Below are 27,835 nucleotides of genomic sequence, written 5' to 3'. Positions count from 1 at the left end.
AAGAGGGGTTGTTTATAGGTGAAGAACTCTCCAGAAACAAGGGGCACTGGTTGCAGGAGGCTTGGAAATATTACGGAAGCACGTGGTGGGGCCTAGAAGGAGCCCCGGGCTAGGACTCACCTCCCAGCACTCCCGGGGCAGCCCCCGCCCCGCCCCCAGGCCTTCTGTTTCTTCATCTATAAAACAAGGGGCCCCAGACAGTCCACCCTAGCGTAGCTTTAAAATCCTCCCTCTACGACGGACGGTTTCCAGAAAGGGGAAACCCGTTCAAACAGCACGGCACACAGCTGAGGGCAGGGTCGGCAGCACCAGTTCCGCTGACCCCAGGACTCCGCGTCAAGCGCCCGCATGGCTGTGAGTCCCCAGAGTCTACCTGGACAAGGCGATTCCCCCTGGTTTCAGCCCGGAGACTCCGCACTTCTGCGCATGTCCGGGACTGAGCACGCGGAAGGGGGTGGGGCGTGGGATTGGGCTTTTCATTAGCACTGGGCGCCTCGGGAATTTACAGCAATTCCTGGTCAAATGAAAATTAGTTTCAAGTCTAGGGGGTGAATAGGCTGAGTATATTAATAACAAACGAACACTTCCTCCTAATTTCGGGGTGTAAATTATGAACATAATGAAAACATCGCCTAGTTTCCTCTGAGGCTCAACTCGACAAGGTTCCTTTGCATCGCAGCCGGGGCGGGGCGGGGCGGGGCGGTGAGAAGGGAGTAGGAGTGGGCGAGCCAGTGGCCTAAGTGCCTATCCTGGGTGGGTGCTTTTCAAAATTCTAAGGCCCCCTCAGCAAAACACAGGGACCTCCCTGGGGTCTGTGGGGGCCAGTCGTCCAGCTCCGCCTTCCAGATCTACCCTTAGAGCATGGACCTGGGCCATGCCCCTCGTTGCCTCTGCTCCCCCCACCCTTCCCAGTTACCAGGTGAAGTCCCCTCTAACCCACGCCCCCACCCCCAAGCAGACCAGAGCACGCCCTACCCCGCAGCCCCCAGGTACCTGCTTCTGCGCCCACACCTGACACTTCAACCACTGACTGCAGTTACACCTCCCACTAGAATGGCTCTCCTGGGGGCAGGACCAGGTGGGCTCCACCGCCCAGCACAGCAGGGGCTCAACAGGTGCCAGGCAAAGGCCCCTCCTCAGCTTCACCAGAAGGTTGGGGAGAGCAAGCTGGGGCAGGGCTGCCCCTCCTCTATCTTACCAGCTCTGACACTGCCCCACTTGTCCCCGCCTTCCCCCAATGGCAGCTGGGTTCAGCATTAACTCTTTCCTTGGCAGAGACTCTGAGCAGAAGCAGCTCTGAGCAAGGGAACAGCAGTAAGGCCCTAGGAGAGGTCAAGGAAGGTGGGGGTGGAGTGGGGGGTGCTGTCACCCACTGGCTGTTTTTCAGTTCTGCTGGGTTGTGAAGTTGTTACTGGGGTGGCCCCTGCCCCACTTCAGCCTTCTGCTTTTTGTTACTGGGGAGGCCAGGAGTTGGCCCCCATGGATCCATCCAGTCTGACCCCACCGCTGCCCATCCCCATCCTCAGCCTGGGGTCCTCCCCCTACCCCACTGACCTCCTGACCTGCTCCTGCTTGGCCTTCGGAACACAGCTCCCAGGAGGCCAGAAATCCTCCCTCACGGCCCTGGGCAGTTGCTCGAGCCTCTACGCCCGCTTTCTCAACGGGAAAATGGAAACAATCCCACAGACTGCCTCCCTAGGCCTCAGGGAGGCTGAGGAGGGGAGCTCTGAAGGGCAGGAGTCCCGACTAAATGCTAACCCATCTGGTTCTGATCAGTACTGCAGGAGCTTGGTTGGGGGAAGGAGCAGGCCAGCGAGGACGGGCGTGTGCAGAAGGGCTTCGAGGCAAGGTGAAGGCCGGGCTGGGCTTAGAAGGGAAGGGCACAGCACAAGCAAAGGTCCTGAGACAGAGCCCAGTAAAGAAGAAATCGACAGGAGACAGACTCTCCTCCCACCCACATGGTGCCAGGATGGTGCTGGCTGGGAAGGTTAGGTGGGGTCAGGCCAGAGGTTGTCCCAGCTTTGGCAGGCAAATTGCTAGTGCTGAGAAAGGCACGATGAAGGCTGGTCGTGTGACAAAGACGAGAGCTCAGGCACCAGCCCAAGGCGGAGAGGGTAGGGACACCAGGGGCCAAGGGAGGGCGACAAGGAAGCACAAAGATTTGGAGGACCCTTAATCTGGTGACGGGATGCCAGACAGAGGGGCTTCATGGAGGACTCTGTGGTTGGGTTCAGGGACACGAGTATATGTGCCAGTCCTCACCTGGAGACTCAAGGCCTAGCGGACGGGGGTGAACTTACAGAGGCACAGGCCAGCAGGCCTGAGCCCAGGATCAGAGAGAGGGACATGTGGACCACTGGCCAGGGCCCAGAGGTGAGCCAGCCAGGGAGATGATGAGACCTGGGTCCAGGACCTGAGAGCCTTTAGTCTTTGGGGAAGAGTTTACTAATCACTTGCACAACATTCCACCAAAACCAGCAAGTTCTGACCTGGGGTCGTTCTTTACCGGAAAGTTCCAGGCCAATATCTCAAACACTGGGCGCCGACAGTTTGAGGGCAAGAGTTCGTAGCCCTGTGGACCCTGCTCGCCAGGGGCCCTCAGTCCAGCAGATAAATTAGGGTGCAACCTGTTAAGTGCTGTCTCAGCACAACTGTACAAAGAGTGATTGTGGCAGCTAGAAACAGAGAGGCCAACAACAGAGCTCGGGCCCCAGGAGGGGACCCCTCCTCCAGTGCATCATTTTTTAGGTGGCCAGGTACAATTACAAGCCTGTGTTCTAGAAGGGAGAGAGAAGTGGCATTTTATTTATTTATGCTCACGCTGCCTGTTTCAGAAAAGGACCAGAGGCAGTATACCACGTTCAAACACACGGACCAGCCAGCTGCAGGAGTAGACAGGCAGGGCTACCCAGGAGGAGGAGGAGGAGGAGGAGGAGGACTGAGCCTGGGGCACCTGCCCAGCTACCCCACAGGCAGAAAGACTTTGCATCAAAAAACGCAAACCTGTTATTACTCTCATTTCTCTCTCACACGGCCAGGCAGAGACTCCGCAGGGCGAGGGAGCCTGGAATGGGGCACAGTTCCAGTCAGCCTCCATGACTCAGCTTTCTCATCTGCAAAATGGAAATAATCACACTGCTTCTTCCCAGAGCCTCAGGGATATTCCTGGCATAATCTATAAAAGGCCCCCTTTAAATACAGCCCTCTGTCATCGTTATAAGCTTCCAGAAAGCCGGCCTGAGCTCTGGTAGGGGAGGGAACTAATTAATTAGTCAAATAATAGGTTGTGGGACAAATCACTGAATCTCCTTCAGGGTTCTGCAGGGGCAGGAACCTGGTTGGCAGTCTCCTTGGACGGCCCTTGCAAACCAGCTCCTCTCTCCAGGCCCCCCCCAGGGTGGACCCCAGGAGCAGTTCGAGGTCCTCCTCTGACCCGACTCCAGCACCCTCCAGAACACACAAACACACAAATGCAAATGGACCCACGTCTGAACCTACTGACCCACCCCCAAGAACCTTCCTTCCCCGTCTCGTCTCAGACAGGACAGTCCCCATCTAGTAGCTGACAGCTCATCCTCCCACTCACCAACATCCCAGCTCCTCCCTCTCTTACGCACTGCTCCCTAACGGCTGGCACACTCTTCCACTCCACCCCCCTACTCCCGCCTGCAGCACCCCACAGCCACAGCCCAGGCTCTGGCCTCAGCCCCCTGGCCTAGATGACTGTCGTAGCCACAAAACCCCAGAACCAGTCTCCCAGCCTCTTGCTTCTCTCTGTTCGAATCCATCTTCCACACCCAGGCGGGCAGGACTTCCTAAACAACTTCCTGACCGCGTCACACCCCTGCTCAGGAACGGGCAGTGCTTCCCCACAGCCTCCGCGCTCTGCCCCACACAGGGTGCTGCGGGAGGAAGATGCTGGGTGCTTTGCTGCAGATCCACCTGGGTCTCCCTGACTCTATTTCTAGACAGGCATTTCCATTAGTTTTTGTGCCTTCAGCTCTTTGAATGTCTCTCTGGGATTCTGGAAGACAAGGGGCAGTGATGGGGAGGAGAGCTCCTCTATTTCACAGTCCCCTTCCTTTATTTCTACCTTGGGGAGAATGCCTGTTTCTCTCAGGGCTGCCAGAAAAGAGAAGGAGTGAGGGGCTGCATTCCTGGGGCTCTCGGCCCTGGCTGCCAAGTGCTCAGCAGGAGATTCCAATCAGCATCCTGAGCCCTCACACCTACGAGGCTGGGTGCCCGCACACAGGACAGTGCTCACTGCTCTGGGAAGACCCATGGCGACTCCCAGAGTCTGTGCTGCTGCACTGAGGCCACAAAGAGAGAGGGACACAGCTGCCAGCCACTGGGGCAAAGCTGTGCCCTTCGTACCCCAAAGACAGCACTGAGACCACCCTACCTCCTGAAGGTGGCCAGGGCCCTGGGACAAGTCTCCACTCTGCTCCTGACTTTGAGAAAGTCCCTGACCTCCAGGCCCCATAACCCAGAGCTGCAGGGACTGGAGGCTGCTGAGCGTCTGGGATAGAGAGTTCTGGAAGTGAGTTTATGGAATCAGTTATGTCGCATGCTCCCCTTGATCTGGCACCTGGAGTGTAAGCTTCACGAGAACAGGGACTTGGTCTTGTTCACTTGCTCAACCCCTAGAGCACAGAACAGTGCCAGCACCCAGTAGACACCGCAAACAACCACCCAATGAGTGAAGGCACTGCTCTTTGTTCCCCGACTGAGGCCCGGGACTCCAGGCAGGTGGTTCTTGGCAAAATGGGGAAAAAGTGTTCACAGCAAGGAGTTGTTTACAGTTTGCTTCCTTTTCTTTCATTTCTTCTCCACGTAGACTTGTATTCCTGCAGTCATTCACTCAACTGGAGAAGAGTTACTGGGCCCAGAGGAGACAGGAAGATGGGTAAGACCAAGTCCCTTCCTTCAAGGAGCTCTCAGCCCAGGGAGGGAGCAGGGAGAAGAGGCACAACCAGACACCTCCACGCAGTCTCCCTGCGCGGAGACAGAACTGGTTTCCAAGACAGAGCAAGGCACCAAGGCTCTCCTGCCTGACTCCCACAAAACTCCCAACCAGAGGCCAAGCCAGCTCCGTCCCCACCTGCCCACCCACTTAGCAAGTGGCTAAACTCAGACTTTCCGGATCTTCTGAGGCCTGGAGGTCAGGGACTTTCTCAAAGTCAAGAGCAGAGTGGAGACTTGTCCCAGGGCCCTGGCCACCTTCAGGAGGTAGGGTGGTCTCTGTGCTGTCTTCAGGGTATGAGGGGCACAGCTCTGTCCCAGTGGCTGGCAGCCGTGTCGCTCTCTCTTTGTGGCCTCGGTGCAGGAGCACAGACTCTTTAGTCTCCCACCCAACTTCCATCCAGAGGCCAAGCCAGCTCCTCCTCCACCTCCCCACCCACTTAGCAAGTGGCTAAACTCAGACTTTCCAGATCGGGCAATCTTCACGGGACATCTCCGGGTTCCTGAGGGCGCCCCAACATGTCTGTGGACAGCCCTGGGTCCCTGGAATGAATTAGTACACTCACACATTCAACTAATCTTTACTGAGCACCTACTTAGTGCCACATGCTACTGGGGTCCTGAGGTTCTGGCAGGGAACAGAGTTCTGCCCTTGTACAGCCTGCATTTTGGTGCGAGACAGACTATAAACACGATGAAGTATAAGTAAAATATGTAGTATGCTAAACAGCGATCCGTGTTAAGGAGCAAAATTAAGCAGAGAAGGGGTGGGGAGTGTTGGGGACGGGTTGAAATCTAAGGTAAGTGGCCAGTGACGGCCTCGCTGGGAAGGCCGTTCTGAGTCAAGACCTCAGGGGGCTGTGCTCAACGCCACCCGCTCTGTGCGGCCCACATGGGCCTCAGGAGGCCGTACCACCCTCTCCTCTCCTCTCTCTTCAGTGTCTCTCTGCTTGGCCTGTTTTACACGCCAGAATCCGTGCTTGTCTGGGTCCCTGTCACCCTCCCCCACGTGACAGGGCACCTGGAGGGCAGGGCCTGTCTGGCATACAGCAGGTGTGCCATCGTGGCTGTCAGCCTTCCGTGCCTGCTCCAGTCCTGCTGCAACTTCCCTGAAAAGCTGGGCAAGCTCAGTGTCAAGGGTCAAAAGAGAGAGGGGCATGGGGGTGACAGGACAGGAAGCGACTGCCAGAGTGGGCCACTGGTCACCATGGAAACCCGGCTCAGGCTCCCCTCCGCTTCCGCTCCCCTCCCGCGGCGGCTTCCCCGGGCCTGAGGCTCAGCAGGTGACCACCACCAGGCTGGGTGTGTGAGCCCTGCTGTTTCTCAAGAATAGGAAAGTCCTCGGGTGACTAATACAAACTCTATTTACACTTGATTATCTCCTTCCTGTCCAGTAGGTAAGTCATTCTGGTAAATGATAGACCAGCCAGGGAACTCTGCACCGTCCATGACCAAGCCTTCTATCTGCCAGGCAGGAGGGTGTAAGGGCAGGTTTCAAAACATTTCAAAACTAGGCACAGGAACCCTAGGTTAGAAGTCAGGAGACCGGCTCTGAGGCTTGCTGCTGTGTGACCTTAGCCAGCTCACACCCCTCTCTGGGCCTCGAGCAGAAAGAAGATGCCAGGCCAAAAGGACTGCTCTTCAAGGGTAGTTCCATCCTGACATCCCCCAGCCGGGGGAGAGCTGTGACCACCAGGACAGGCTGAAGCCTGAGATGACTTGGGGAGAGGATGGACCAGGGAGCAGCACGGGGTCTGCAGAGAGCGCGAGGCAGCAGGTGGGAGGGGAGTGAAGGGGTGCGGGGATGGTTCGGGGAGCAGAGCTGCGCAGAGCAGGCCAGGTGAGGAGGAGGTGAGTGCAGGGACATTCAGGGAGCAGAGTTCACTGGCACCATGGAGCTGGGAAGGGCCTGGACTCAGGGGCCGAGGCTGAAAGGACCTTTACTTTCCCAACTACCAGGAGGACAGGAGAACAGCTCTGCCTTGAACCAGGTGAACGAGTGAGGAAGGCAGAAATCTCAGGGAGGGTGGCCAGAGACCGCCTCTCTGACACCCCATCAAGACTCAGAGGTCCCCTTCTCGAGTCTTCAGGGGGCTTGATTCTAGAATTCAAGAACAGCAGCTCCAGGAAGGGCCTCTGGAGCCTGGCTGTCCAGAAGGGTGCAGACCTGTAGCTCCCAGCCCTGTCTGTCCAGAAAGCTGAGAGGGCAGCATGCACGCTCCCGGGAGGCTGCTGGGCCAGCTCTTCCTTACAACCTGGCAAGAGCCAGGCTGGTGCCACGTGGAGGGGGTGGGGGTGGGGTGGGAGGAGGTACAGTCCTAACCAAGACAGGTGGAGAAGCCCAGTGTGACCACAGAAACGAGGAACCTAAGGGTTTATAAAGACCCTCATGGCACCTAGGGAAGAGGACAAAATCTGATTTTCCAGATGAGGGAACTGAGGCCCAGAGAGGGGAAGCAACCTGCCTCAGGTCACACAGCAGACCAGGGCAGAGCCAGAGCTGGCACCCGTTTCCTGCCTCCTTCCTCCTGAACTAGGCCACAGCTGGAACACACAGACTTGAACATGGTACACACCACCATTCTTTCAGAAAGCGTGTTGCTGCTAGAAGAGGCTATACCAGTGGAAGAGAAGATACAAAAGGATGCCCCCCGGCCTTTCACATTGGTGACTGCCTTTATCTGGAGGGTGTCTGATAGCACATGAAGTTCAAAAGGGCAGAGGCAAGTTGTGAGCAAGGAAAACAGCCACGTCAGGGCAGCGGGGTTCTGTGCGAAATGGCTTTCTTTTAATTTTCTCTTATTATCCTATAAAGTTGATTCAATAATAAAAACATGCTAAGGACCTTTTAATGTGTAATTGCTTACATATTAAAAATTATGTGAAAATGCTTTCAGTTAATGTTTATGTGATTCATCCTGTGAGATGACACTTTGAACAATTTTATAAGGGATGGTGGTGGGGGTTCACACTAAAACGGGGGGCCTAAGTAACTATAAAATTCTGAGTTATTTCTGCAGACCCTCTGGGAGCACAGGACGGACGTGCGAGAGTGTGAGCTGCAGGCTAGGGCCCCAGAGGGCGTTGCTTTTCCTGGTTTTGCCACTTAATTAACCTTTCTGAGACTCAGCATTCTCATCTGTGAAATGGGATGATGAAAGTACCTGCACCTCACAGGCTCCTTGTGAGGATTAAAGGAGCTAATCCCGGAAGGCGCTTGGAGCAGTGCCCGGCGCACAGAAGCCCTCTGCAGAAACCAATGACCACCATCCCCATCACCACCACCACCTGGGTACCGCTGAGAACTCCTGAGGCTGAAGTTGGGGGAGGAAGAAGCCCAGCTGAGAAACCTTCTGTGCCTGTGGCCTCACTAGGCTCACGACTCAATCAGTCTTTGCAGGCTCTTGCCCCATATGCGCCTCCTATCATTATCCTATCAAAAGCCTCATCTCCTGTCACTCCTCCAGCACAAAGGTCCCACACTTCCATGCCTTGGCTCAAGCTCTTCCCTCTGCCTGGCTGCCAGACTCAGGTCTCATAACCACCACCTCCTACCCGACTTGGATGACCCAAACTAGAAGCGTTGTCCCTCCTCGAACTCCTGGAGAGTCACCAGCTCACCTCCGTGCACCAACCACCGACCACCCAGGGCTCTGCCTGTCTCCCTGCTTCACGGATACTCCCGGGGGCAGAGGCAGTACCTGCCCAAGTTACACGGTCCAGTCTCCCACACCACAGGGCGTGGCAAGGGCTCCAGGCCAGGCTGACCAAGCGCACTGCAGGGGGCCTGAGGACCACCTGCTCCAGTGTCTGCTGGTTTGGCCACCCACCTCCAGGTGGGCAGGGGCCCCTACAGGGATTCAACAGCACAGAACACCCAGTGAAGGACCAAACAGGCCCTCTGCCCCCCAATAACAATAACCTCACATACACGTACAAAGCTTGTTCTTCCACCTGAGACTCACCTCAGTGTCATGTGCCCTATTTTTACAGTGAGGACACTGTGGCCCTCAGTAGGTTAAGCATCCGGACCCACCCAGGCACCTTAGTTGGCCTGACTCAGCCCAGCGCCCTTCCCATTGCATCAGCAGGTCTCCATGCATCTGGGGACCTCAAGCCCAGGATCAGGGCTCAGGGAAGAGGAAAGGATGGGCTGAGAAGCAGGGTTTGGAAGGAGGCAGCCTGATTCTATTGGGTCAACAGGAGGCTTGGCCTGGGGACACCAAATACACAGACACCGGGGCAGGAAGGAAACCCAGAAGTGCTCTGAGTCTTCCTCTTCAACTTACACACAAGGAAACTGAGGCCCAGGTGGCATGGAAAAGGACAGCCCAGAATCTGACCTCGAGAGATGGGCAAGCAAGACAAAAAGGGGAACCAGGACTGAACAGTTAGCGCAAGCCAGGCTGGCGCTGAGAAAGGAAGCTGCCAGCCCTAACCAGATCCTCTCCTACTCAGAGTTGGTCTCAGGTGCTCCCTTTGTGGAGCTGGTCCCGGGCAACTAATGAGGCAGTGCACAGCGAATCATGACGTCTCAGAGCTCAGGGCTGACACAGACCCCAGAGGTCACTTGAGCCAACCATGCATCTGAAACTACCTTTATGTCATCTCCCAGTGCTGGCTGTCTTGCCTCTGCTTGGATACCTCTAAGGATGGGCAACTCACTGCCTCATAAGACAGCCTCACATTTAATCAGTGGGTTAAAAAAAATCTCAAAAGGATTATGACTTTTTAAGCCTGTTTCCCTCCCTATAAAAAGGAAAGCTTGGACTGGGTCACTGGCTTTCCTTCTGGGTTCCATAGAGCCCTCGAGTTTTAAGGAGGTACCTCCAGAGCTGCTAGTGGAGTGAGAGAGACAATGGGGGCAGAAAGGGAGGCCCAAGCGATCCAGGGGCCCTGGGTTGTGAGGTCCTGTGGAGAGGGAGCCTCCATCGCGGAGCCAGAACTCAGCTCCTGTGGGTGACACAAAGGGGAGCCTGGAGAGAGAAGCTGAGGCACACAAAAGGAGCGGGGTGAGAGGAGCCCCCGGGGAGAAGGCGTGCATCTCCGTGCCTTCCATCCCAGCTGCAGCCGTGGGGCTGGGCTGAGTTCCGTTCACAAAAGCCCACCTGCCAAAGCTGCCCAGCACCTGCTGCATGGAGCCAAGGGCGCAGAGAACAAGACTGCATCAGGTAGTCGTAGGCCACATCCGCCATGCTGGGGGGCCATGGAGACAATGTCCTGCACGGTGGTTAAAAGAGGGCCTCAGCAGTCAGCCCCACAATTGACTACACAGCTGGGCATCCTTGGGCTAGTTACTTAGCCTCTCTGTGCCTCTGTTTCTTCATCAGTAAAACGGGCACCTACACTTTCAAATGTGATGGTGAGGGTCCAGTGAGAATTCACATCAAGTGCTGCTAACAAGCATGAGAGAACCTAGCAGCTGCCTCCATTGTTGCTGTGATGACCAACGCATCATGCCACAAATAGGTCACAACAGAGGCGTGGAGTGTGCTGCCCAAGGTCAAACAGCAAGTTCCCAGCCAAGAGTAGCCGGAAGTACTCCCGACCGCATGCTCATGGCTGCCTCGCAGTGGGAAACTGAGGCCCAGGGGCCATTCGGGTAGCAAGTGGCCATCCCAGATCTGCTGGACTCCAGCCTGGGCTCCTTGTGTGCCAGTATGGAGAGGCACGCCGTCTCAGGAGGAGGGCACGTTCCTCCCAGCGGAGTCATTCTTATGTTCTCAAGATGCTTGCCCTCTTCCTGGAAGGGACATGCACATACACATAAATGTCACAGCAGCAAAAAAGGGCACCCTAAAGGCTGAACGCAACTTGTTCTGTGCCATCCCCTGCTCCCCTGCCATCACCAGCAACCCCCTCTGTCCCCCCATCCGTACCCCCCGTCTCCCCCACCACTCAGAGGAGCTGCTTCCTCGAATGTTGATGCGGCCGGCTCACCCAACCCCCGTCCCTGCCATCAGTAACGCAGTGACGTTACACACAAGGAATTCTGAGTCAAAGGGAGCTGCAGCAAGGTCATTACAACCAGAACACGTCCTGTTGAATCACCTATTTCCTTAAAAACATAAAATGTGGGTCCATTTGGGCACGGCCTACAGGCTAGGGAGAAAGCCCAGAGCAGCACATGCAAGGATGCTTCTTCGGAGAGAGAATGCATGAGATTTCAGCAGGTTCCTGGGGAACTTCACCTGCCCTGCCTGGGACCCGGCCCCCGTGGGTGTGCCTCATTAAAAAGCCAAAGTCCCACAGGACAGTTCTACCCGGGGGAATGGCTACTCACCGCTGAGGTCCACGGCAGCACCGGGGGGAAGGCAGCTCCATTCCAAAGACGCCAGGTAGTGGCGGACCCTCCGCAAAGTCCAGGCTCCCAGCAGATGTCCCTTCCCCAACCCCCTGTAGCCCCCTGTCCCCTTGTCCTATAGATGCAGGTCTGAGCCCCATCACATCTACTTGTGTGACCCCAGGGAAGTGACTTGTCCTCAGTTTCCCTCACCTGTAAAATGCGACAACACCTCCTTTGCAGGGACACAGTGAGGCTTAGTAAGCGCGTATGTCAAAGGGCCCAGGATGGCGCCTGAGGCCCGGCGGGGGCTCCAGCCTCAGATGGCTCCTGCCATTTCCTCGTGTCCCAGCTACCCAAACACAAACACGGCGCTTCCTTCAGGGCTCCACCCCAGACACTGCCCTGCCAAGCACAGGCCGCACTTGGCAGTCTGCCTCCAGCTTATCAAGTGTCCTTGGGCAAGTCCCTCTCCCTCCCTCGCCTCAGTTTCCCCATCTGTAAAATGAGGCTGTTGGGTTTGGATGACCTCGAAGATCTTTGCTGCCCTGACATCTGAATGTGCCAGGGTCCCAACGTCACTCCTGTAACCACCACTCCTTTAAGCCTGGGCTGACACCCACTGAATACAACACAGGCGGGAGCCGAGGGGAGCAGTGGGGCCACAGCTGGCCCTGAGGCCAGAGCTAGGCCTGCCGCTGGCACACCCCAGTGCTCCCAGGGAGCTGGTGTTTCACCAGGCCCGGTGGAGGTGACGGCACGTGGGTGGGGGGACTGCAGTGCAGGGAGGAGACTCCACCAGCAGACCTGCTTCCCTGAGTTACTCCCTGGGGACCCCGGCCCCAGCACATGCTCAGCTCTGCTCCTGTTGTCCCCAAAGGCTGCTCCGCCAGGAAAGATCAGGAAAGTGGGAGTGAGCTGAGGGGCGGCCCCACAGAAGTCTGGCCTCAGTCCCTCTGGTCAAGCACTCCCTGCCTGAGCCCCTCACAAAGTGGCCAGAGCATTGCTTTCCATGCACAGGAAGCACAGGAGGCAGAGTCCCGGAAGCAGGGCCTGGACTCGCAGCCAGACCCTTCAGCAGTTGCCCTACGCGGTCTCCACAGCCCTGCGAGAGCGTTCGGCACGGGCCTAGCATACACAGAGCGCTCGGTAAACGTCGCTTCCTTTCCCTTCCTTCCTCTAATTTGAGAGGAATCAAGAGAAAGTGCTCAAAGACATGGACACAAAATAAACAAATAAGAGGGCCACAGAGGAGGCATCTGTACCCCAAATCGCAAGACACACAGGCCTCAAAATAAGGTGTGGCTCTCGCCCTGCTCCTGGCTACCCGCCCACACGCTGTGCCCCTGCTCATGTTCTCGCCTTGTGCGGGGTGAGAGGGGCTGGCCCACACAGTGCTCTTCTGTCTCTGGACTATCCTCCTGAGCCAGGAGGACCCACCTGGGCGGTTTCTCCTCTGCCTGCGATGTCCCCACCACCAGGCCCATGCCCAGGGTCTGTCTGAGATGGCTGATATCTAGTAACTGCTCATTCTTTAAAGATGCTCCTGGTGAAAACAGGCCTCAAGATACTGCACACCCAGCCACATCTTCTGGGCCCCATACAATTGCTCTGATAAACTTTTGTCATCAAGGGCCAGTAGGAAAACAGCCACAGAGAGAAAGTCTCTGTATTTCCCATAACCTGCCACACAGACCAGGGCTCTTTATGCTGCTTCCAAGCCCCAAACAAAGATTTCCTCGTGTGGGGCCAGGGATAATTTTGTCTCTAATGATCTAGTCTGCCCCCTCTACTAGGTAATGAAAGCAAGGTGATCCAGCCTGTTTCTTTTATTGCCCTGGCTGCTAGGAAGCTCCAAGTTAAGTTTTCTATTTCAAATGCTGTATCAGAAATTCCTGATAGAACTTTCATCCCTTTTCTCCCTATTTACTCCTTAGGCCCTATTTTGGTTACCTGCACTTGGTGCCCTGGTATCTGGATTTTCACTGTGCTAGGGTCTTCCTGATGGAGGTGAAACATAAACTGGTCAACTGTGGTGAAGATTCAACACAGCGCTGCCCCCAGCTACCGCCTTGAAAGCACAAACTTTCCCCTGAGGCTGGCTGGGGACTGCCCAGAGTGTCCTCCCTACCTCCCTGTGGCTTTGCTTACCTGTCATGATCCTCTGGGCCTCATAGGGCTCCATGTAGCCAGCACTCTCCCCCTTTCCCGCTTTGCTCTTGGGATCATTCTTGGCATCAAAGGGATCCGAGTAGTCATCAGCGATGGTCACCTGCAGGGAGGAAGGTGGCAGGGGGGTGAGTCCACCTTTGGCGTTCTGCTTCACTTCTGTTCACAGCCAGGCTTTGCACCAACCAACACAAACCGAGCCTGCTCCATACCAGCGAGAAGGGAGGTGGGGGCGGCAACCAGAGCTGGAGCGTGCCCTCAGGGAGCTCCAATTCTTGTGAGGTGACAAAGCGCCCCACACTGGCAGTGCTCCATCGCAAGGGGGGCCCTCTGAGCCTGCGATGCAGTGTGGCCGCTCTGGGCACAGCGCGGTAAGAACAGAAGGCATCTGGGCGGACAGGCACCGAGGCAAGAACCTGGAGGGTGTCTTCAGGGAATGTGAGTTGCTCAATTTAATGGAATGGAAAAGGAGGAAAGTTGGAAACAAGCTCGCAAAAAGCCTAGAAACGCTGACATGCTCCTGGTGCTGGCCGAGGCATAGAAGAGCTTGTCCAGAGATAATTATGCTCAGCATTCCATTTTCACCACATCTGGAACACAACCATGCCTTGGGTAATCAGACAACAATCCGGTGAGATCAACGCACTGCAAAGATGCCTGTGGCCCCAGAAAGGCCCACGGAAAACACAACAGCGGCTCAGGGATGATGGACAAACCACCAGGGCAGAAAGGGCTTGGAAGACCCTTCTGTAACAGATGGGGAAACTGAAGTCCAGAGGGGACAGGGGCTCGGCCAAGACCCTCAGCCAGATCCTCTACCTCCCAGGGCTCTTCTGGGCCTCCTCACTTGTCTGTATTCCAGAACACCGGGAAGTTTCACAACAAACAAAGTGAGTCACCTGGGGCTAGACAGTGGGGGCAGGGAGGGGAGTCCCGTGAGAATGTGGGAATCTGGGATTTGAACGCTTCAGAGACAAATTCCACATTTCCCCTGGAGAAGGGTAAAAATTCTCAGTTGGAGGCTAAGAGTAAAAATGGCAACTTTTCCTCCCATATCTTACTTCCTAACCTTCCTGAGGGGCACACTTACCAGAGGGGAAGGACAGGAACCCACCAGCACCGTTCCCTTCAATGCATCCCCGCTCCCCCACAACTGGCTGTGATTCTGTCCAGTTATCTGCCCCTCTGGTCTCACATCGGACAAAGGGCAAGTCCTCAGCCTGGGGCCACCGAGCTGCCTCTCCCGGAGGAGGAGGTGAGCATTTCTCTTAACCTTTGGGGTTATAGGAATTGTTATTTAAATTGTGGGTTTAATTAGAAACCACAGGAGCCTCCTCTCTCCCTGCTCCTGGAATGTAAGGCATTTGAGGGGCCTGTAAACAGGGGAGAGAAAAGCCCCCCTTGTCTGCCTGGTAAATGGCACTTTGTGGTAGCAGCCCTGGCAGGCGGAGCGAGTGACCTCCAGCTGCTGGGAATGTGATGCCTGTGGAGGGACAGTGGGCAGCAGCCCCAATGCTGGCGTGTGGCCGGGAGCCGACAGAAGGCACAGCACACAGCGGTCACTGCTCTCGGAACAAGAGCGAGCTGATCAGTGAAGCCACGGAGCATGTGCGCAGCGGCCGCCGCCCCAGCACTGCTCCACCTCGGCCACGGGGCAGGCTCCGAGGCCCAGTGGGGCCGCCTCCAGATGCTGACATGGTAATGGTGGCCTTTCTTGAGACTTACGAAGCTCAAATGACACCAGGCAGGGGAAAGAGGGGGTGGGGAGAGCTGGGCCTGGCAACGTCTCTCACTTGATATTTCTACTCTACCATGTGCAGAACACATTAGGGAGAAAATTACACACGTGAACCACCGTCCACAGAACAGCTCAGACGCCGGTCTGGTGCAGGGTTTTGTGTCTCAGAGCGCAAGGGAGCAGAAGCCCAAATGGAGAAAATGCTGAACCTGCTGTGGATGACACCTCATCTCATTTCTCGACCCGGCCTTCCTTCCTGTGTCTTTCCAACCTGAACATCCTCCATCTATTCTGCAGTGAGGATGGGAGCAAATATTTCTCCAAGAAAGCAAAATCATTTAGGGAGAAGGCAGGGGAGGAAGGGGGCTGCAGTCTCGGTAATCTAGAAATCAACATTCCAGCTCCTCTCAAAAGTCCTCTGTAATTTGCAGACACCGAGGCTTGCAGGATATAAACCAAATCTTTGTTCGCCCTGGGACGGGAGCTCTGGGAGGCCTTTGGTTCAGTAGGTACTATCTGTATTTTCTAATTAAAATGAGATCTGAGCTTGGGCTGTCATAGGGCCCCCAGCTGCCTGCCCTGCTTACTTCCGTTTCAACAAGAATTTACAAATCCTAAAACCAGGAGAAGCCCCTGGTCTCTGCTGACATACGGTTACAGTTACACCTGCTGACAGCTGAAAATCCTTCTGTTTAAACAAAAAGTTTTACAATTTTATTAGTTTAAGAAGCAAATAGGAAGGTTCCTAAAATGATTATTTAATCAATTTGCTTTCAAGCTTCAAAGTGAGGTTAGCAGAGGGGAGGGAATTTGAGGTTTGAGTAACCTGAAACTCAGCAAACACTCACTGAGCTGTCTGATCTTTTGCAAAATCATGTCCTGGCTTCTGGAGTAAAAATTTAACCAGGTGTTAGGAGAGCTGAGCGGGCAGTTAACCAGAGCGCCATGTGCCATGCCATGGGCCCCAGCCACAAGCAGTGGGCGGTGTGACCACTGTCCAAGCTGCCCAGGGCTCACTGTGTCAGGACAGCTGGGCAGGGGGCCTGAGTGACGGCTGCTGACTTTCTGATTAAAAGAAAGGGCATGAGTTTCTCCAGATGAGGGCATGGATTCCTGCTGGGGTTGCTTTTGCTTTGCTTTAAAACACTCAGCAGACAAGTCCCTCAAATCTAATTGAACAATTCAACCAAAAGGGAGCCAGCCCGGACTTCTCTGCAGGTCAGGCCACCTGGGCACACAAGAAGCTCCCCTTGATTTTCATCTTGGATTGGTGAAGACCTGACAGGCACTGGACCCCTTCACGTGGCCTACTCGTGGTCCCACGGGGCAGGCGCAGAGTTGAGAGTGGAACCCAGGCCATGACTATGGAGCTGAGCAGCTACAGTAGAAAGATGTGCTGTCCAAGTGCGGCTGCCTAACTAGCAGCCACACTGGTTTTCTTGGCCTCCTGGGATGGGAGTGCTGGTCCATCTCCGAAAAAGGAGCCAAGTTATGGCTGAACCCCAGGCAAGCCTTTTCTTGTTTTCAAACAAAACTAGAGACCCCAGGTCAGCCCAGTGCCCCTAAAGGACTTTCACAGGCCCATAAAGCAGCAACACCAAGGGTCCTTACGAGACCTGCTCCAACCTCCCCTTGTCTTGTACATGGCCCACTGTAGCCCAGAGGGTTCTAGAATTCCACCAGGCCCACCGCCTCTCTGACAAGGCTCTGTGAGCTGGCTGCAGACTGGGAGTTGGCTCCACACACCTCCTTTCTGCTCTGTGCACACTGCTGGATGGAACGGGCCCTCCCTCCCAGCAGTCTGAGGCTGGGTGTTTTTATCTCGGAGATTTAGCTTTGGGATAGGAAGTAGTCTTCCTGTTCATCCCAAAGGGAAGCACTAGAGGAAGGTGGGTGTCGCCACTTGGCCACAAGTCCATAATGCTTTTGCAAGACAAGCTGCACCTGTGTGGAGAACGGGGTCCTCTCCACATGCTCCAGGAGGAAAGATAAATTGGTTGAGCCACTTTGAAGGATAACTTTTGGCAGAATCCATTAAAATCCACATGGATTGACCCAGCAGTTTCACTTCTCCGTATTTACTCCCAAATATGCACAAGGAGACATGGGCAAGGATGCTCACTGGAGCAAGTAATAATGAGAAACTGCAAGCACCTGCTATATCCATCAATAGGAGAACTGCGACATACACTGTGCCCGGTCCATACTACGGAATATTATGCAGCAGATTAAAAAAAAAAAAGAGCAGTCACTCTATGTGCATTAACATAGTTCTCTCCACGACATAGCTTTGAACGGAAAGAAAGCAGGTTGTAGAATGATAAATACAACGTGATACCTATTAATGAAAAATAAAACAGAAACCTGTATCTCGATTTAGTGTAAAGAAAAGGTCTGGGGAGATACACACTTCAAACTGACACCTCCTCTGGGAGGAGGGAGAGACAGGGAATGGAGGGGTTGGAGGAAGTTTCAAACAAAGAAAACTTATTAATGTATTACATGCAAAACTCAACTTCTACAAAAGCGCTCCTCTTCATAGGCTATTTCAGTTCAGTAGATAAACTGTTTCCCCAACTGGCCTGAAGATAGGAATGGCCTGGAGCGCTTGTTAAAAACAACAGATTCCTAGCCCCTGTAATCTGTGTATTTAATAAGCAACCCAGGTGATTCTTATCAGGAAAGTTTGGGAAACATTAAGGTAGAGCCAGGCCCCTCCCCAATCAATCTAAAGCTAAGCCTCCTAATGTTACTCTGGAATTTCACTTTTCCCAGATATTTCTCAGCCCTGCTCATTCAAGTGGTGCCAGAAGTCGGTATTAAATGCAGCTCTCTTGCTTTCACCCCTGAGGGTCAACTGGATAAGAGATGACACAACACGCCTTGGTCCATCTCCAGGATCTAAGATGTGGAGGTAATGGCCTCCTCTGCGATCCTGAGGGCTGGCCCCAGATTGAACAACGTGGCCTGGCCCGTGCCGGGGGGACACTACAGAGCAAGATCCTGCCCTGCCCCATGAGGACGACACCATCCCCGGCCGTGAGGCTGTACAAGGCTCTCTGTTCTAAAGTCTACCTGGCTCTCAGCAAACTTTCCAGGGAGGGCCAGTGGGACTGTGGTGAGGAGCCACTACTGAACCAACCGGGGCATCCCTGCTGGAGTCACTCAGACCTGCTAAAAAGGAGGGGTGGAGAGGTGGAGAGGCCCCCACCTTCCAGGAGCGGGAGATCTGTGCCGTCCCCGCCGCCCCGAGGGCCCTCCTCCGAGCCCTGCAGTCGCCTCCACGTGCTCTGCTGCCTGTGGAAACCAGCAGCATCAGGCTGCCCCAGCTCAGCCACTTGCTGGATGAGGCAAGGTAAGTCTGCCAGCCCGTGCTGCTCTGCTATCCCTGGAAAGTGAGGGGCAGCACCCCATGGGGTCCTGGGTCCTTTCCAGGCCCATGACTTCTTTCTGCTCCACTCCAAAGCAAACTGCACACGAATACACCTGGGATTGTTCTACATGGCCCTAGTTGGACCATTTCCTCATCAATTCGCCATTTAGACTGTACATTACTTTCCTTAACAGTTTGGGGGTCACAGGTCTCTTTGGGAATCTGGTAACTGATCAAGTTGTGGCTTCCTCCATCACATTTATACACGCCCACAAAGTGTTGGGCGCATTTCAGAAAGGTCAGGCGCCCCAGGTTAAGACCAAGCCCCCTTGCATTCGAGCCACTTGAAAGAGCAACTAAGACGAGATGCACTCACTTTGCCTTAGTGAGGTGGTGGGTGCTGACTATCGTACTTCAACACACACGATTCCCCTGGCTGAAAATATGGTATGGCGTATGCCTGGCCTGCCGTTTGGCTGTGTGGGGGCACTAGGAGAGGATGGCCTGGGGCACTTTGTCTTGGCTTGCCAGCTTGAAACCCAGGAGCCACACAGCCCTCCAGAGCAGAGGCAATCTGGCCCTCTCGCCCACTCTGGGGGTCAGGAGGGCTCCTGGAAGGTGAGCAAACAGCCTGTGGGGCATGAGGTGGCAGCAGCAGCCAGAAATCCTGGTCCTCCTTTGGGACCCACCGTGACACAGGCCCTAGCAGGCCTAATGTCTCCACGACAGAGATTCTGTTCCTATGCTGACCAAGAGATGGCATTAACAAAACAGGGTTTAGAGGGCTTCAAATGACCAGAGGGCTGCCCAGAGAAGAGGCAGTGGATAGATGTTCTGCACACACCCAGAAACCATACAGAAGCAGGCTCAGTGAGTCAGGAAGGACATCTAACAGCCAATAAAGGGACATGCTGCCTGGGAACGGGAGCTCCTGCCATTTGGGTGTCTGAGCAGAGGCTCTAAGGTGGGCGTCTGCTTTGGGTGGAGGTCAGCTCACTGGCTACCACCCGTCTGGGCTGTTTTCCTAGCTGGGCTGTTTTCCTAGCGCAGCTCTGCTGCCCTGTGGCAAACTCTGGCTTCAAGGAAGGCCAGGGTGGGTGGCTGTTTGCAGAACCCCCAGTGTGACTGAGTCAGGCAGCGTTTCCAAGGCCCCAAGGCTGACCAGTGGCAGCTGGGCTGCAGCAGCTGCCCGGGGCTGTGCAAATACACAGAAAGGCAAGTGACGCGGCAGAAAGAACACTGCCAAGCAGGGACAGCCCAGACAAGCAGATTCTGGAGCTGAGCTGGCCTATACCCTGGCTGGGTAACTCTGGCAACCTGCTTTATCTCTGCGCTTCAGCAATTCACTTGTGAAATGGGGCAAAACTGTTTGCCTTCTCAGCTTCACATGAATGTTGTGAGGAGCAAAGAATGAGATGATTTGAGGACATGTCAGTAGTTGCCAAAGAAAAGGCTATGGTGGCACTTCCTAGGTGCCCAGGATCGAGCTAAGTGCTGGAGTCTCTGCCCACGAGAAGCTGAAAATCGAGTGGGGAAGACAAAGACTCGAGAAGAAATCGCCGTCCAGGCCCCAGTGATTACACAGAGAAAACTGGCTGCAATTAGGCATGACAATAGCTGTCATATTTCCCAACCACAAAAAGAAAGCTGTTTGTGAACAATCCTTTTCCCCCTTTTATGCTTTCGGTAAGATGCACCTCGCAGTCGGGGCACCTGGCCAAGAGGCAGAGAACCTCTCGGGACCCTGAGGGCCACCTGCCTGTGTGCTGAGAGATAGCAGGGTGTACTTCTGGTCTATGGCCCACGTCCTGGGCTCCGAGGGGTCCACGGAACCAGGCTGCAACACACACAGGGCTGTGGGGCGCCCCACAAGGAGACACAGGCAAGCCCCCTTGTTCACCTCTCCCTATCCCTGGCTTTAACCATCACAGACCCACTCTCCTCACAGGCACGCCAATAAATCATTTCTGACATGGTAAGGAAATTAATTTGGGGAAGATTAATTAGCTACATTCACGCATTCGGCCATAACTCCCGGAAAGCAGGTGGTGGGGAGGGCACTCTTCCACACTGACCTAGGACTGGTTCCCTTTCTCTGCTCTGAGGTCTGACTCGGCCAGGCAGTCACCTCAAGTCCTAAGCCCCTCTTTCACGCATGGAAGTCAAGTGCTCTGCCCACCCACCTCCAGTGGCAGGGAGCTCACGACCACCTAATTCAGTCATTTGGGACGGGAGTCACATTAGAGCAGTCTTCCTCTGCAGCCGCCCTCCACTGCTTTGAGCAGACCTCGGGGGATCTGTTGTAAATGCTTCTTTACAGACCAGCCAGTTACCTGCTTCTACGTGTCAGGAAGTGAGGGGTGTTTCAAAGTGGTCTCCACTGGTCTTTCCAGTCCTGCCCCTCCCATGGCCACAGCTGCTTGCCTAGACACCTGCAGGCTCCAACTTGTTAGGAAAAATGCATTCCAAATTACAGCCTCTGTCAGCTCCTCTCTGCCGGCTTGCTCAGCACCCCCCCACTCCTCACTCACACACACCCACCCTCCTTCAGTTTAACCCTGTGGGGAAGGATGTGGATCCTGGGTGGGAGGGCGCTGGAGAGGAGCCCAGTTGGGCCCTGTTTACCCCAGAAACTGGCTGTTAAGTGGTAGGGACTGGCTTCTCAGCATCTCTCAGGTTCTATTTTGAGTTCAGAAATAGCTCAATCCTAGAATTTCATAACTCCTTTCAGCCAGGGCCTATAGACAGAGAATTCAGTGCATCCGTCCTGAGGACAGAGGCACCCAAGGGTCTGCAGGGTCACTACATGTGAGGTCAGAGCTGAAAGGGCCCTGGGAGATGGTCTCTAGTTCAGCGGGTTTCAAACTTTTATGTGTGTAATTTGTGCAAAGGAACTCTCATATGGAACCCCAGCATGCACCAATATCTACAGTCTGAAAACCATGAATTTACCGGGGAGCAGGAGGCCCCAAGGGTAGGGCTGAAGGTCAATGCTATAAACAGGTAACCAAATGTTTCCTAACTCCAGGTCCACATTATTTCTGCAAGACCTGTATGGCTGATTTTTATTTTAAAGTCATTCCTAAAATTTTCATGGTGTATCCATCACAACTGCCTCCCGGGAAAAGCACCCTAGCACTTCCTGCAAGGACCACCACTCATCCCGCAGACGGCTCGGTCTGCTCGGGGTCACCCTGAGCCTCGCCTCCTCTCCTGAGCTCTGGCTCAGTGCTGCCCAGCCCTCCTGCAAACCCCGTCACCCTCCACCCACCTTTCTTCCAAGCTTCCTGCTCAAGGGGGGACCAGTGCTCCTCCTGGGGATTGGGGCCACTGCCTAGAAAGTGCTCTCAGACTCGCCCTGGGGCAAGAAGGGTAAGATGGGGATTTCTCCTTTCCCTTGCAGGGCACTAAGGCCACAAGGCCAGGAGGACGTGCCGTCAGGAGCAGGGGCGGCTCTGAAAGTCCTTTACCTCTCTGTGCCTCAGCTTCCTCATCTATAAAATGACAACGAGGGGAGGACTAAATGAGCCAACATCAGTGATCTACTCAGAATGGGGCCCGCACACAGCGAGCGCTCAAGAGATGTCAGGTGCCATTCTCAGTATCTCAAACCATCTCGTCTTACAGAAGAGGAAACCGAGGCCTAGAGAGGGGAAGGGTCTGGCGGAGGTCACCTGGATATCCAGTACCACAATGCTCATCAGCAGGGTGACAAAACCACACCCCCTCCAAATCCCAACCGCAGGCAGGACAACCTGTCATTTGGTGACCTATGTATTTATAGCCTGCCTGCTTCCAAAATGGGTTTCAGATGGCTGAATTCCGAGTCATTTCTCCATTCCCGACAGGCCTGGCCCACCTGCCACGCCCTTCCCCCAAAAAGGATCGGGACTGCCCTCGGGGCTTTCTCACGGTGTCAGAGGCTCTGAACAGTATGAACACCTTCTCCAGTGCACTCACAAGAAAAGTATGCAAAGAAAAACAGCAAGGCCGAGAAGCCAAAGGCTGTTCCTGAGGGCTGTGCCCCATGCAGGGCCTGGGGGTGAGCAGCAGGGGCTGAGCGAGGGGGCTTATCCCACCAGCACGTGCCCCGTGCTCAGAGCAGAGGTTACAAGGAGAAGGCGCTCGGGCCTGGTGCAGCCCAGGCAATCAGGGCTGGCGCACTGCGTTTCAATTATCAGTGACAGTGGCACAGGACCTGTACTAAGTGAAGGGTCGTTTCTCTCCAAATGGGGCCCATTAGGATGATGCATACACATTTCCAACACGGGAACTGCAAGGCAGACCGAAGCATCTTTAAGACACAAGCAACACTAAACAGCTGCCCTCCCCCAAGTCACTACCTTTTTATTGAGGACACGCAGCATCGGCTATAATTACCACTACCGTATTTGAGGGTTCCCAATTACATTCAGCTTAATAGTGGGTATTCAATAAATGGTGATTCACTTTTTAAAATAATGCCATCTTCTCGAATCCTCCAGCAAACTAGCCTTGATGAACTCTTTCTCACATGCAGTCCTCTAGGCTAAGAAACTATCCTGTACCCCAAAGCACTTTTTCTCATAGGTACTTGGCACCTTCTAATGTACAGGAAAGTGACTGGGGAGAGGGCTCTGCACTGTCACACTGTCTGCGATGGTGTCAATGGCTTGTTCAATCATATTTACCCCGTGCTTATGATGTGCCAGGCAAGGAGCTCTGAGCTGGGATGCAGCGTGAGCAAAGGCAGGCCTGTTCCCCTGCCCCAGGGGAGCTTCCTATCTCCTGGGGAGGACAGTGTTACTCAGTTCACCTCTCCGGGGAGGGTGGGCATGGTTAGAGGCAGGAGTTACTCAGTTGGCATGTGCCAGGCACAGCAGTAAGTGCAGGGGTGAAGGGGAGGCAGGTTCTGGAGCCGGTTCCCTCTATACCATAGCCAGCAGGGACCCCACAAGGCATGCTGGGCAGGAGCGGGGCAGGCAGGGACATACAGGGTGGTCCTGGATTCAGAGACCCAAGCTTCAGTGCTTCCTGGCTTCTCACCAGCTGTGGGCTCTGGGCGTGTCTCCTACCCACTCTGGGCCTGAGCTCTCCCACCTTCACTGGGAAAACATCTTCCTCCCGAGGTAGGAGGAGACGAGTCAATGGACCAAGGGTAACCTAATGGTTGCACATTGTCTTGGCATGGGCGAGGGCACGAGAGAACATGGAAGGATGCTTCCTCCTCTGAGACGCCATAGGCCATGCACCTTAGTCTGGGTTCGCCCAGACGCAGACCCTAAAGCCGGGACTCAGGTTCAAGAAGCAGTTTATTTGGGAGGTAACAGTTACAAGGCGTGGGGAAATGGGCCGGGAAAGGGAAGGCAGCAGGAAAGCTGGGTACTCAAGCCAGCTACCAAGGTGGGCAACCAGAGCTTCACCCAACAGGCAAACTCTGGGAAATCGCGCACAACCCACTCCTCAGAATTACTTTACCAAAGGCGAGGGAGCCCGGGGCCAGACACCAACTACCTCCTGGGGTCGCCGCTGGAGGCTCTCTCGGCCTCCACCTTTGGCCTGCCTCACGTGTGTGGGAAGGGTGGCCGTCTCCATTCCAAGTTCTGCACGAAGCTCTTGGGCAGAGATGTGGGTACAGCCCGCTGGAGAAGGCCAGACTGGGGAGGCAGGAGGGACTTGGCGGAGCCTGACAGCTTCGGCTGCCTAGGACTGGGAAGAGCCTCCCGGAGAGGGAGGGAAGTGAGCTAAAGGTCCCACCTGGTAAGTTTACCCCAACTGAAGCAATATGAGGCCAGTCAGATTGACCCGGGCTCTGACAACTTGGCCCCCAGCCGGCCCACATCACTGCTCTCCTCTGAGTCTCCGTTTCTCATCTGTGAAATGGGAAGAAGGGTCTCCCTGTCCCACCTCCCTCCCGGGGTTGCGAGCAGATAATGGCTTTGCACATGCAATGGAGACTGTACAGAATCATGGACTCAGGCCCTTCCCAGAGGCCACTCTCCCTAGTGCAAGCAGCCTCCCCACATGAAGCCCTGGGGGTCCAGGGCCACAGTTCCACAAGGAGGAGATCAAGCAGGCAGCTCCCTCAAGAAGCACCTGGGCAAAACCAAATGCGGACCCTGATGAGCCTCTAGTCCCTGCAGAGGCCTGCAATGTCTCCCTCCGGGAGAGCCGGAGCTCCTGTCCAACAGGTGGGCTGGTGTACCAACTGAGTACCTGGGAAGGCCTCGTGGGCACAGACCCCAGCACAGGGAGCCAGCGTGTGGACAGGCCACAGCCCATCACGACTGGCTAGTGGAGTATCAGAGCACCACAGTGTCCCCACATCACCCATCCTGCAGCCAGGGATGCTGGCAACCCGTGCTGGCTCACAACCCCACAGAGAGAGAAGCAAGGGCCTTCAGTGACACCTTTCCTGACATAATCTAAAATCGCATCTCCTCCTTTGTGCAGACACATATGGCTCAGGCCACAACCAGAAGTGCAGAAGGGAGAAAACTCTGACCTGGCAATGCCCGTTCCAGGATGGGGTGGGTCACCTGAGGACGCCCACTATGCAGCCAGTAAAAGAGGTTACGGAACCTTTATTGATTAAAAAAACAAATCTTGGCACTTCAGCAATTGACAAAAATCAGGTTTCAAAACAGTACTTAGAGGAAGATTCCATTTTTCTAAAATATAACATCCAAAAAAAGAAGTATGCTTATGTACATAGAAAAACGACTGGAAAGAAATACAGTAAAACACGGCACACACGGACGTGCACACTTGCTCGCTCCCTGCGAGTCACCTGCCTGTTCCGCAGGCTCCTCTCTGATCAGGCCCTCTCCAGTGCCTGGGAGATGGACAGTGGACACAGGACCGCTGAGCTTTCTAGGCTCAGGAACACATTCTTCTTCATCCTCTCTACTCCTGGAGCCTCCCTTCCATGGCCCCGGACCCCTCCCCAGCAATGCCTAATCTGTAAACATGTGAATGAGTTCAGACCACAGCAGCCTCTGTCCTGAAAAGCCCAGGGTGCGGCCACAGTGCCTGAGGCTTTCACCACCACTTATCCCCACCCCCCGTGCCTAGTGTCAGCCTGGCAGAAAGGGGAGGAAGCAAATGCTGGATGAGTCCATGAGTTAACAAATCAACAGAGGGCCTGTCGGGCCATTTCTCTCCAGGAGAAGCCTGGCATCCATGCCGACAAGGGGCCTCTCATGCTCTGGGGCACCATAAACATGCATGTTTTCACTCGAACACTTGCACACTTCCTGGCTCGGCCACTTACTGGCTGCGTGGCCTTAGGCAAGCCACATGACTTACCTGACCTCTCTATCCTTAGAGTCCTCATTTATAAAGTGGAAATAATACTAAGATTTACCTTATGAGGTGGCTATGAGAATAAGTGTCTTAATATTTGTTGAATGCTTAGAACCATGCACGTAGCACAAAGTAAGCATCATTTAAGTGTTTGGTAAATATACATATACATGCCTAACGTGTGCACCTACACCTGGACACGCATGTACACGCATGTCCATGAAGGCACACATGCCCACACTCTCATGTGCTCCAGCAGGGCATGGACCTTGACTTGTTTTTCCCAGACGTGCTATGAGGTCAGATGTGTGCACTCTACCACAGCCAAAGGGCAAAGAGAGAAGAGCTGTAGTCCACCCTAAACCAAAAAAGTCCAGTGAGCGAAGTCCAGCAAGGGCACTGCCCACCAGCCGTGACCGTGAACCCCGGTCATTTGCACCAGCCCAGTTTTCTGCCTGGCCCAGGCTCTTCCATGCCAGCTGCTGCTCCCATCAGAGGACACCTGCCCCACCCAACCCACTACCAACAGGCCTGGCCTGGGCTCCTGGGACAGGCGGCCCAGACCCACCGGTCCTCAGCGATGCACGACACCCCTCCATGGAGACAGGGAGCCACCAGAGCAAACACTTGTGGGTGAGATGGCAGCAAGAGCCCAGATAAACATCGCCTGCCCTGCCTCCTTCCTCTAGGTGTCTAAGAGGCCTCACCTCTATTATCCCCCACTGGCTTCTCTCTCTAACCTCCAGCTTCCTCACAGGTCTGTGGAGAGCAGAGGAAACGCTCTAACTGGGCCCTTTCAAAGGCCCAGTCCAATGCACCTCATTTCTTGGGTTAAGTGCTACAGGTTCTTATTTTAAATGCCAGTACTCTAGGGAGGTTGAGATTTGTGGTGCCCAGGGCCAGCTGCATGGGCATGTGGCCTATGCAGTCACATGGGCTCTGCACTTTGTTTAATGCTCTGTTGTCACCATCTTGAAACTATTAACAATTTTTGAATGAGGAGCCCCCATGCATTCTTATTTTGCACGGGGTGGGCCCCATAAATTATGTTGCTGATCCTGATGGTCCTCCACATCCAGAAGTTTCCACAGGGAGCTTGAGGCCCAAGCTCTAACCCCCTCCTCTCTCCAGCTGGGCACCATTAGCTCAGTCACACTGCCTGTCAGGACCTCAGTTTCCCCATCTGTAAAATGGAGAGGGTAGAGTGGGTCCTCAGGGCCAGAATCCTGGATTTCACGGACCACTATAATTCCAGACAGAGGAGGGGAAAGGACACAGGATCACAACACTAAAAGAAACCCAACTACCATCTGTCCTCACTGACATTTCCTAAAGGAAAGAACAGTAACAATAAACAGCAAAAAGGAAATTAAGAATAAAGTACAGTCCTTTAAACTCAAAGAATTTAGCTTCATAAAAAGCTCCCTAACTTTTCATTTTTCTAATTCCACTGGTGGTCACTATGCTTTGGGAGAAGCAGTGGGCCACATGGGTATTTCAGCTCTTCCAACATTTTAAAAATCACACCCTCCTTTGGGTTTCACTGGTCCGGGGTGTGTCCACCACTTATGGGCGCTGGCTTTCCCTGCCCCTCTCTCTCGGTGTCCCTCTCACTCCAAGCGCACGTTCCTGAACACCCCTGAGGACTCGCCGCTATGAAACACCAACACAGTGCTCGACAGCAGCCTCACGAAGCAGGCACGCAGTGGCCCCAATTTACTAACGCACACTGTAAAATCCCCTTCCCAACGGAAGGCCATAAATCGCCTGCCACTGGAAACGTTCTCTTCTTAAAGAGAGGCAAAGGGATCCTGGGCTGAGTCCCAGACTTATCAATTTCAAAAGAGCGCACTTCGATCCACTGCTGCTGCGTTAACTAAGTGATCGGGGAGGCGCAGCCCCTCGCTGATACTGTGGCTGTCACAAGACATCCCACCCCACCAGCAGCTTCCTCTCTTCACGCGCCTCTCAGCCGAGACCTGGGGCCATGGGGGACTCACAGAGACTGCCTCCTGGAGGCCAGGGT

The 27,835-nt window shown here is 54.6% G+C and overlaps 1 protein-coding gene across 1 annotated transcript in view; it reads right to left on the bottom strand.

Moving 5' to 3' along the window:
* SHB (SH2 domain containing adaptor protein B) overlaps nt 1-27,835 on the bottom strand; it is a 129,895-nt gene that overhangs the window by 70,145 nt on the left and 31,915 nt on the right. Inside the window, exon 2 of the mRNA XM_058523546.1 lies at nt 13,397-13,517. Within this exon, the coding sequence (XP_058379529.1) occupies nt 13,397-13,517 (121 nt within the window). The remainder of the gene's footprint in view (nt 1-13,396; nt 13,518-27,835) is intronic.

This window comes from Diceros bicornis, chromosome 28 (assembly GCF_020826845.1).
Source record: "Diceros bicornis minor isolate mBicDic1 chromosome 28, mDicBic1.mat.cur, whole genome shotgun sequence".
NCBI classification, from domain to species: Eukaryota; Metazoa; Chordata; class Mammalia; order Perissodactyla; family Rhinocerotidae; genus Diceros; species Diceros bicornis.
This window is presented reverse-complemented; position numbering and strand designations above follow the sequence as displayed.